Source organism: Lepidothrix coronata, unplaced genomic scaffold, assembly GCF_001604755.1.
Source record: "Lepidothrix coronata isolate B3197 unplaced genomic scaffold, Lepidothrix_coronata-1.0 Scaffold174, whole genome shotgun sequence".
Lineage (NCBI taxonomy): Eukaryota > Metazoa > Chordata > Aves > Passeriformes > Pipridae > Lepidothrix > Lepidothrix coronata.
In genome coordinates this window covers 954,188-964,990 of record NW_016690354.1, presented here as the reverse complement: position 1 = coordinate 964,990, position 10,803 = coordinate 954,188, and the positions used below count along the sequence as shown (strand labels likewise).

General features: G+C 46.3%; 1 protein-coding gene across 7 annotated transcripts in view; it reads left to right on the top strand.

Annotated features, from left to right (window-relative positions):
* PHC1 (polyhomeotic homolog 1) overlaps positions 1 to 10,675 on the top strand; it is a 24,167-nt gene extending 13,492 nt beyond the window's left edge. For 5 of the 7 annotated variants that reach the window (XM_017830100.1, XM_017830097.1, XM_017830098.1 and 2 more), the window contains 10 exons: positions 285 to 440; positions 1,555 to 2,053; positions 2,375 to 3,135; positions 4,727 to 4,874; positions 4,984 to 5,192; positions 5,779 to 5,893; positions 6,469 to 6,577; positions 7,249 to 7,399; positions 7,894 to 8,125; positions 8,453 to 10,675. In XM_017830100.1, coding sequence (XP_017685589.1) covers positions 285 to 440; positions 1,555 to 2,053; positions 2,375 to 3,135; positions 4,727 to 4,874; positions 4,984 to 5,192; positions 5,779 to 5,893; positions 6,469 to 6,577; positions 7,249 to 7,399; positions 7,894 to 8,125; positions 8,453 to 8,607 — 2,535 coding nt within the window. In that variant the 3' untranslated portion in view covers positions 8,608 to 10,675. Of the gene's footprint in view, positions 1 to 284; positions 441 to 1,554; positions 2,054 to 2,374; positions 3,136 to 4,726; positions 4,875 to 4,983; positions 5,193 to 5,778; positions 5,894 to 6,468; positions 6,578 to 7,024; positions 7,153 to 7,248; positions 7,400 to 7,893; positions 8,126 to 8,452 lie in introns of those variants that run through there. The other 2 variants (XM_017830099.1, XM_017830103.1) reach the window with 2 other exon arrangements.
* Positions 10,676 to 10,803: the final 128 nt, after the last annotated feature.

Genomic DNA, 10,803 nt, shown 5'->3' with positions numbered 1-10,803 from the left:
GAAAATTCAATCATACCTCAGTTTTTTAGCCAGCCTCAGGCAGTCTGTGGGAGTTGGCCCAGGCCCATGTTTGATAGAAGAGTACTTGTTTCCTTGAGGAAACTGTTCTCAGTTTCCTGCTCCTGAGGGTTAGGTTCAGTGTTACAGTGCAAGGAGGGTTGGTGGTTTTGCAGTGTGTGACATTGCAGCCCAGTGTTGCTTTGTAATGTTTGCTTGTGGTTCGTTGTCTTTCTTTTTCTCTTCCCCTCCATTCCTTTCATTCCACATCATCTGATCCTCAACAGCCACAGCTGGGGAACCTGTTGCAGGTAAACCGGACCCTGGGTCGCAATGTGCCTCTTGCCTCCCAACTCATCCTGATGCCCAACGGGGCTGTGGCTGCTGTCCAGCAGGAAGTACCACCCACTCAGTCTCCTGGGGTCCATGCAGACACAGACCAGGTCAGTGACAACCCCTCCCAGTGACACCCCCCTTCCCCCTGCTTTCTGTCATCCCACACTCTGGTCTTTGTCTTAAGCTGTCCCTGTAAGGCAGATCATCTCTATTTTATCCCCAACCCGTGTCCCTGTGTAAGCAGGAGATTCTGTTTTCTTTTGCCACCATATTTTCATGTTTGCTTTTTGCCTTCAGAGATGGGATTAATTTCCGCTGAAAATTTCTGATGTGAGCCACTGGCTGGATCAATCCCATCTTCACAGTTTTATGACTGTGCTTGTGCAAAAAGAACTATGTCCAGTTTTCAGTTACTCTTCAGTTTAATGTCTTTGCCAGAGGTAGTATTCCTTCACCCAGCTGATTTGTTCTTGTAAAGATGCCAAAGATTGAACAGGCCACAAGGTCTTAGTTGCTTCATTCATCTGTAAGTAATTCTCTGGGTCAGGGAACTGCCATGGCTTTTCATTTACCTTGTCTTATCCCAGTCATTCTTGGGATTTCCAGTTACTTCATATTTTTCTTGTCTGGAGCATTTTCTTTGAAGAAAAGTCAGCCATGATAAAACTTTGAAGATAACATTGCATTTGGGGGAGAAGTCACAACAGAGGATGGCAGCACCAAATTACAGAGGAACTGGTGAAATTGGAAGGGGTGCTGGCCATAAGTAGATCTGTGGGCCTGCTGAATGGAAAGCCCTGCACAGGGGCAGGAGGCAAGTGGCACAAAAATTGAAAAGGAATGATTGGTCTTTAAAGGAGTATCTCGGTGCTTTTAGAGCTACACTAAACTGGGGCCTACCAGTGCAATGGTATGGCAGGCAGGTCTGAAGGCTGTAACATGCCTGGAGAAAGATGGTATCGTCAAATCTTGTTCACAAAGTGCCATGAGATCTTTAATTTCCATCAGAGATGGAGCAGGAGGGAGTTCAGGATAATATGCTTCCTGAGACGGGCCGTGCCTGAGCTTTGCCCTGCAGTGTTAGCCATCTCCTCACGTGAGACTTGAGGCATCAACTTAGCCTGCATGCCAGTAGAGTGTGTTGCTTACACATGCTCTGTCAAACTCCCAGCAAGTAATTGTATAAAGCAAATGGATTCTGTTTTGTATGTGTATTTCTAGGTGCAGAACTTGGCTGTGAGGAGCCAGCAGACCTCCACCACTAACACCCAGCTCCAAGGCTCTGCTCAGAAGGCAGCTCTGCCAGGAAGCTCCCAGGCTTCAGGCTTACCACAGGCCACCAGCACAGGCCAGACCGTGGCAGTGGCTCAGGCCTCCTCTGGCACTGCTGGCCAGTCCCTCAACCTGAGCCAGGGAGCAACAGGCAGCAATGGTGTCTCCGGGGGTGTGGTGGCAAGTGGTGGGAGCCAGACCTCAATGGGATTGAGCCAGACCTCCTCGGCAGGTGCTGCTGGCAGTTGCCAAAGGAAGGGCACAGGGGTGGTTCAGCCATTACCAGTAGCGGCTGCCCAGGCTGTGACTGTCAGTCAGGGAAGCCAGACAGAGACAGAGAATGCAGCCACAAAAAAGGGCGAAACGGACAGCAGCGGACAGCAAACAGTGGGCATGAACCTGACCAGGACTGCTACACCAGCACCCAGTCAGACCTTGATTAGCTCAGGTAAGTGCACACCTGCTTTTTCTCTTGGAGACCACTGGGCTTTCACAAGAATAGCATTTGAAAGCCCTGATGGTGAAAGGTTTTCCCACACACCTCCCAGCTTCTGGGCTCCCAGAGACCTCTTGTTTTGAGGGGTTATCCCTCCCTATTACCATGAGAAGTTGATTTAGTCCCTTATGTCCTCTGCCAGTAAGTTAACAGTCATTTTGGAGCTTAATGTCTCAAACCAATGCAGTGGCTGCCTGCCTTGTTTTTGTTGTTCCCAGCTGCATCGTTACTAACTTCTCTGCTCTGTTTTTTTCTCACTCTATGTTTGTGTAGCAACGTATACGCAGATTCAGCCACACTCACTGATCCAGCAGCAGCAGCAGATCCATCTGCAGAAGCAGGTGGTGATCCAGCAGCAGATAGCCATTCATCACCAGCAGCAGTTCCAGCACCGCCAGTCCCAGCTTCTCCACACAGCCACTCATCTTCAACTGGCCCAACAGCAGCAACAGCAGCAAGCAGCATCTCTGACCCAACAGCAGCAGCAAGCTCAGCCTCCACAGCAGCAGGCTCCACCTCAGAACCAGCAGCAGGCTCAGACCCTTGTGGTACAACCTATGTTGCAGTCCCAACCCCAGCATTTGCAGCTTCAGCAGGACAGTCCTTGCCAGCCAGCCACAAAGTCACCTGTTCCAATTCAGTCAAAATCTCTGGTCACCCCCATCAAACCACCCCAGCTTGGGCCTGCCAAAATGTCAGCAACACAGCAGCCTCCACCACACATCCCAGTGCAGGTAGTGGGTACTCGGCAGCAGGGCTCAGGCCAAGCCCAAGCGCTGGGTTTGGCTCAGATTGCTGCAGCAGTGCCGACATCCCGGGGAATGCCAGCTGTAGTCCAGCCTGTTTCCCAAACCCATGCTGCTTCCCCATCATCATCTTCAGCTCCAGCATCCTCACAGGAAGCTCCCCCTCTCACCACAGGGGTGAATTTGGCACAAGTTCAAGGCACAGCCCACATGGTGAAGAGCCCAGCTTCCTCTCCAGTTGTGGCTCAGATGCCAGCAGCATTCTACATGCAGTCTGTCCAGTTGCCAGTAAGTGATACCATTGAGAAGGAGAATAGCATATGGATTCTCTTTGTTCATTCCTAGGACACCAATCGCAGTCCAGGCCCAGGTCAGTGGGATGGGATGGGCAAGGGGTTTGGGGAAAGGGATGTGGAGACTTTTTTGCTCTCAAAAACACTAATTCCAATCCAACCCCTGGGATTACTGACTACAAGCATTTCTCTTCCACGTTATCATTCAAAGGCTTGCCCCAAAATGGGGCGGGTGTCCACATCACATATTAAGTATCACACGTAACAGTGGGGTGGGTTGACCTTGGCTGGCTGCTGGGTGACCACTAACTTGGTGCTCTATCACTCCTCATTCACAACAGGACATGAGGAGAAAAATACAATGAAAAGCTTGTGGGTTGAGAGAAGGATGTGGAAATCACTTGCCAATTACCGTCACTGGCAAAACCAACTCAATTTAGGGAATTTAATTTAATTTACTGCCAATTAATCAGTGTAGGGTAATTGGAAAAGAACAAATCTAAAAAATACCTGCTTCCTTCCTCATGGGCTCAGGCTTCACTCCCAACTCTTCTACCTCCTCCCCCTGAGCAGTGCAGGAGGACAGGAAATGGGGGTTATGGTCAGTTCTTAAGGTTTTGTCTCTTTCTCATGCTTTTCCCTTGCTGTAGCATGGGATCCCTCCGGTGGGATATAGTCCTTCACAAACTTCTCCAATGTGGGCCTTTTCCACAAGCTGCAGTTTTTCGTGAACTGCTCCAGTGTGGATTCTTCTGTGTCACAGACCCCTTGGTATATGGTAGCAGACACTGACTCTAGGCCTTAGAGGATTTCCTAGCAACAGGCTGTGCAGAGGAAAACAAAGATGGTTCACGTTCCACAAGCCTCATCTGTGCTGTTGTGAATTGTCTGGTTAGGACCTGCCTAAATCCCTGGGACAACAGCACTTTACAAACTCAGATCATAGAATCATAAATGATTTGAGTTGGAAAGGACCTTAAAGATCATCTAGTTCCAAGCCCCCTCCTGTGGCAGGGACACAGGTTGCTAGGCCAGGTTGCTCAGAGCTCCATTTAACCTCACTTTGAACACCTCCTTAGCCAGTTTCTGAGATTGTTTCTAGACTCCGTCTGCTTCTTCAGGAAGGTGTCACAAGATTTGTCTCATATTTAGAGTGGGGGCAATTATGCTCATAGGGAACATGTGTCCCTTGCTTTTTTGACTCTACTTTGCTGAAACTGATCTGATTTAGCCAAAAGCCTGTTTGGAAATGAATGCCATTCCATTTCATTCTTCCTGGAACAATCCTTTGAGGTTCACATATTGTCTTGATATTATACCAGTGTATCAACATGAATTGGGACACCAGATCCTAGTCCGTGGTATGGTAGTGAGTATTGTCAAGCTTTGTTCCTTGCTACGCAAATGCTCCTAAGTAGAGGTATGCACTGTGAAGGAGTTAGAAGCATGTCCAGAAAGAACCAGGCTGGAAATCAAGTATGATGGAGCAGGATACATTTTTTTTCTTTTTTTTTTGCCTTTTGTCGGTTTTGTTCTTTGCTTTGGAGCTCTTCTATGTGCTTACGTATTCCTCTTTATCCATGCAGGGCAAATCTCAGACCTTAGCAGTAAAGCGCAAGGCAGAGTCAGAGGAGGAGAAGGAGGAATCACCCAATGTCACTGCACTCCTGCCTGCCAGGTCCTCTCCTGTAACAGACAGCCCCAAAAACATAGAGGAGAAGAGTGGCCTTGGAGGTGAGGTACAAAGGAGAGCTCTGCTTGTGTGCGCTAATCATCTGATCTTATATTCCACTTGAAGTAGGTGGAGCAAAGGGAACTGACTCTTGTGCTGTTAACTTTCCAGATAATTCTGACACTGCTGCCATTGCAACCCCAAATACCACGTCAAGTGAAGGAGCATCAGTTACCCCCACCTCTGCTTCCACCCCAAACCTGGCAATGGTGTCACGTCAGATGGGAGACTCCAAACCCCCACAAGCCATCGTCAAGCCCCAGATCCTCACACACATCATTGAAGGCTTTGTCATCCAGGAAGGAGCAGAGCCCTTTCCAGTAGGGATTTTTTGTTTTGGGGGGAGGGAGCTGTAGAAGCTTCTTGGGAGGGTGGTGGGCTTCCATCTTTCCCCATATTCCAACTCAGCATTTCTAGCTTGAGATGCAGACAGTGAAGGGGAAGGGAGCGGAGGGAGGTGTCATGAACGAAGCAAGGCATTAAGAAGTGTCATTAAAGAGAACGAGTTGGAAGGAGTAGAACAAGTATTACGGCAACTGCTTACTCCAGTAGTCCTCAAAGCAATAATTTATGCAAGAATTACAAGGAGGTTCTTCTTTCTGATTTTAAGTGAGGGAAAGATGCATTTTGAACAGGGAGTGAGTGAAGTTGAAGCAAATAAGGGGAAATGCAGTTACATGGAATTGCAGGCTATATATATTGCAGGCAGATAGTATTTGGGGATCTTTGAATGAATGGCCAAGCCTCTGAGTCAGGAAGGACTAATAACTTTGTTCAGCATGTCTCCTTCCCTATTAGGCAGAGAGATTCTTCTGAGCTGAATTTTGAGTTGCATATACTTTGCAAAAAATGCTGAACACAGAGAATCCTTTACTATTGGGTCTAACTCATTCTCTTCCTATCCAGGTGGGTTGTTCTCAGCTGCTGAAAGAATCTGAGAAACCACTGCAGGGAGAGGCTCCTTCTGGCCAGAATGAAAACCTGTCCAGCAATTCTCTGGGAGGGGACAGTGCTTCCATGGGTGAGTTTCAGCACCAGGAGGTCTAGTTAGTGTTACTGAAAATTTCTGCTCTCTGATACTGTATTATTAACTTTATAGACTTGTACCTCTTCCTGCTAACTCTTAAAAGACTCGAGCTATGGACCTAGAATCTTCTTTTCTTGAGTGCAGAATATTTTTTGTTGTTGTTAATATGATCTAACACATCCTATGTCAGTAGTAAGCAGGAGAATCTGAACTGTACCTGTCTCTAATGACTGCGAAGGATGTGTGGACAGAGCAGAGAGTGCAGCTCTGAAGATTTCCCCCACAGCTTTGTAGGATGTGAGGGATATGCTATTTTTCACTTGTTCAATGAAACAGTACTGACAAGGAGAAAAAACCTGCTCTGTTCAATATCCTGAAGTCCTAATTAGTGGAGCTTCTGCCTCTCTTTTCCCAGCTTCTTCCTCAACCTAACTGCTTACTAGATTCAGTAGAAAATCATGCTTGGAATCTGTCTCTTCAGAAGAAGAGCAGTGGAATGGAGAATCATTGTGTGTGTGATCTGCTTCAGTTCAGATCATCAGCTAGTGTGTATCTCTGTATCTCTCTAGAGCTTGATAAGAAGGCAAACTTGTTGAAGTGTGAATATTGTGGGAAGTACGCCCCAGCAACCCAGTTCCGTGGCTCCAAGAGGTTTTGTTCCATGACCTGTGCTAAAAGGTACTAATAGCAAGACGGAATTTTCCTTATCTCTAACTATGCATTTTATGGAACTGGGCATGTGCCCCTTATCCAAGTAGTTTACAACACTGCAGTATATTTTATTCTCCCTACATGGGATGTACTGGCCACAGAGATCCTTTAGGACTCTAAATGATTTGTAAATGCTTCTAGGTCCGGAGAGGTGGATGTGGTGTTGAGTATAAACAGAATTTCTGGCTTGCTCAGAAAATGAAGTGGGAAGGGGGAAGTTCTAGGGCTGCAAAGAACTTCTGTTCATTGAAATGTACGACTGACTAAATTAATGGACACTGATCGCTGTCTGATACATTGTTACTAGACAAAGACACAAGGGAGCATTTGGGAAAAAAATGGGGAGAAGTTAGACTAGTCATTGCTGCTTCCTGTTGATAGCAGAGTGCTTGTTATGGGTCTTTTTTCCCTTAGGGGAATGACTTAATTGACCCTTCAGATGTTAGATCAAGACTCTGGTGTCCAAATATTGCTTGTGTCAGAAGTCTGGACTGGTTCCTTCCAAGGGGAAGTCTTAAAAGGAGGAGGAACAGAACTTGATGGTAAAGAGGAGTTTTATCCCCATCTAGAGCAAGGAGAAGTATTAGGCTTAGATAGTTGCTGTTTCTTAACTGCTGCTCTGCTTCTGCTTATTTGAGGTACAATGTCAGCTGCAGCCATCAGTTTCGGCTGCAGAGAAAGAAAATGAAGGAATTCCAGGAAGCTAACTATGCTCGTGTGCGCCGACGGGGGCCACGGCGCAGCAGCTCCGAAATTGCTCGAACAAAGATCCAGGGCAAACGCCACAGGGTAAGGACATTGTCCTGTCAGGGCAGGTCTGTGTAAAATTTGTCATTGCTGGATGTACCACTTTGTCACAGTGGATGTAGTCATACAGAATGTGCTGAGTGCACATTGACACACTTGTTACACAAGGCACAGTGAGCTGTTCCAATCATTCATTGACTGCAGAAAGTGGATTCGTGTTTGTACTTGTTCTGTTCACTCTGTGTTTGCTCCCGTGTGTGTTTCGAAGGTCTCAGTGAGTGAGATCAGCTGACAGCCTTGGTAGAAAACAATCCACATGAATGACTTAAATCAGATTACAGAAGAATTGAATGAGCTTCACTGCTGATGTGAGGAAGAGAGGGAGCTCTTGGGTCAGCTGCCTGTGGACCAACAGCCTGAGACAGTTGTTCCAGACTATTGGGACAACTTCTGCTTGTCCCAGTGTCTTATTTTGCAGCTAGTAATTTTGAATTTCTTACGAAACACCTTTTGTTTTCTTTCCTATGGGCTTGTAGGGTCAGGAAGATTCGAGTCGAGGCTCTGATAACTCCAGCTATGATGAAGCCTTATCCCCTACATCTCCAGGACCCCTGTCAGTAAGGGCCAGTCATGGAGAGAGGGACCTGGCAAACTCTAGTATGGCCCCACCTACCCCAGATCTACATGGCATCAACCCAGTCTTCCTGTCCAGCAATCCTAGTCGTTGGAGTGTGGAGGAAGTGTACGAGTTCATTGCATCACTGCAAGGTGAAGTTAAGATCCTCTCCTGCACTCCTGTGATTCAGTAGCATGGGGAGATCTGTTGGCTCACTTTCTGGAAAGAAAATAGTGTCAGTGGTGCCTAGTGCTCTTGCATGTTTCTGAATTAGAGCAAGTCATACAGATGGATTCTCAAGATGCATTTCTTAAGTATCCTGTGTGCTCAGGGAGACTGAGGACTACAGTGGGGAGGGGGGTTGGTTAGATTCCTAGCTTGCTTTTCTGTACCTGCCAGAGGTGCAGAGAGTAGGTGCAGGGGAGTGCCCAAGGCATGTATGTTTCTCACTACTCTTTTTTTGTTTGTTTGTTTCACAGGGTGCCAGGAGATTGCTGAGGAGTTTCGGGCACAGGAAATTGATGGTCAGGCCCTGTTGCTTCTAAAGGAGGAACATCTCATGAGTGCCATGAACATCAAGCTGGGACCAGCTCTCAAGATCTGTGCCAAGATCAATGTCCTCAAGGAGACCTAACAGCTCTGAAGCCAGAAGTCTCACGTTTGCTCTGAGCCCAGGGCAGCTGCCAGTTTTGGAGCATCCTGCTGGGGCGGGGAAGAATGGAACAGTCCCCTGTGGTCTTGCATTCAAGAAGAATGAGAAGGAATTTAACTGATTGAAACTGCCATGCACAAGCCCATGTCTCGCTCTCTTAATGGTGCTACGAGGTTGGGGAGAACTGCCACCTGGGGCCTTTAAACAACTTCCCTTCTTACTTATTTTGAATATGACTCCCCTATATACCACATAAAGCTGTGAAGGGGATCTCTTTCTGTCTTAAAAGACTTCTGAAAGGGAACTGCCCTCATCTGTGTTTGCCGTGGCAGGTCTGATAGATATTAGTTTTGAATATCACTGCCAGAACTTGAGGCATAAGAGCTGGCCCCACATGGACATTGGGAGCACCTGTGCTTGGGGTTTCATGAAAGGTAACTAGAAAATTTTGAGTGACAAAGGTGGACAAAGAAGAATTTGAGCAAAAGGGGCTGCTGCTTTTCCACTTTTAAAAATACCTAGGCTGCTCATGAACTGGGTTTAATAGCCATTCCAGCACACATACCAAACTTGAAGGCCTGTGGCAATAGGAGCTGTCGTGTCTTCACTCTGCATGTCTACAGGAGACAGTAAAGCTAAAGTGTTGTGGCAGCTGTTCACTCCAGGTGCTTCTCTCAGAACCAGTCAGAGGATTTTTCCTGAGTGCTCATGACAAAGTGATGGGAAAATCAAAAGGGAGGGAGATTGTCTAATATTAGGGAACCTTGCAGCACTAGGTTTGTCTTCCCATTGTGCTAGGGCATAATTTACAGATCCAAAGGAGTCTCCAGAAGCACCAAGGCTCTTTGTGAAATAGGCTGGGTTTTTTTTTTGTTTGTTTGGGGTTTTTTTGTGTGCGTGTTTTCTTACCAGTTTGTATTCTTTTGTCTGTCTTTATTATCCTCAGGAGAGCTTATGGGACAAAGTTTAAGCTGGCAGGACTGTACTGCCTGCCTAAGGCTCTTTTTTTTTTGGTATTATAAAACAAATATTTCTCTTCCTCAGTTAAAAAACTGAACACACCCCACAACAACTGAATACTAATTGTTTAATGTTACTTCTCATTTCTGAAGGGTAGAAGTTATGTTATAGACCGAGTTCCTCCTGTTCAGCCCCTCCAGGTTTGGGTTTTGGCTTTTTTTTATATGTGGTATTCTGAAGTTTTGTAACCAAATTGCCAAAGGTGAAAATCTGGGCAGAGTTCTCTTCCAGAAGCACCTCTGCTTCAAACAAACAGGCAAAAAACCTGAAGGAATTACACAAACTATGAAGAGGTAAGTGCCCTCTACAGCCAAATACCTGAAAGCAAGATGGTGTTATAAACCATGTGTCTTGGCTTTTCTGTTTTTAGAAGTTTCACATGAGTATTTGAGTGAAACATAAGACTGTTCTGTGTGGAAAGCATCTACTGTTGCAGAAAAGCTGTAGTGACATGGGAGAAGGCCTAATAGCATAGGTAGGAAAACATTAGAGATCTTTGGAATGGCCTCTTTATTGACCCCTCTTAGAAAAAGAGAGGAAGGAAAGTGCTAGTAGATGGATAAAATGTGGCAGCAGCTTCCTTGCATTTTTAACTATACTGTTGGATCTCTTTCATTACATCCTTGTTCTTGGGAGAGAAGACTTCTGCGGCTTCATGAATGAAAATAGGCCCAAAGAAAGTTGCCTATGCTTGCTTGCACCCTGATAACACTATTTGGTCCAATGTAATCTGGGGGCAGGGAAGGAGGAGGTTAGAATCAGCAATCAGCAGAGGAAGTGTGCCCTTAAACCATTTTATCCTTAGCAGGCTGGGTGTGATAGAACTCCTGTTCAGTTTGACCCTTGGCAGGGTGGGCAGACAGCTAGCCTGCCAGTGTTACTAGCTACTTCTGAGGACTGGATTTTATTTCAGTCAAATGGGAAGGCTTCCCTTCTTCATTTCATGTTCACTGTTCTTAATAAAAGGATGCTTGATCAGGCTTTGCACGTCTGGCTGCTTTTTAATCCCCCTCCTGAACCTGAACATTAACCGAGTCTTTGAGAAGTACAACCTTCATCACAAAGCTACTTTTGATTTTTGTTGCTGCAGAAGAATACAGAACATAACCCATCCATCCATAACTACCTGAGCTTTTAAAGTTTTGAAAGTTTTGAAAG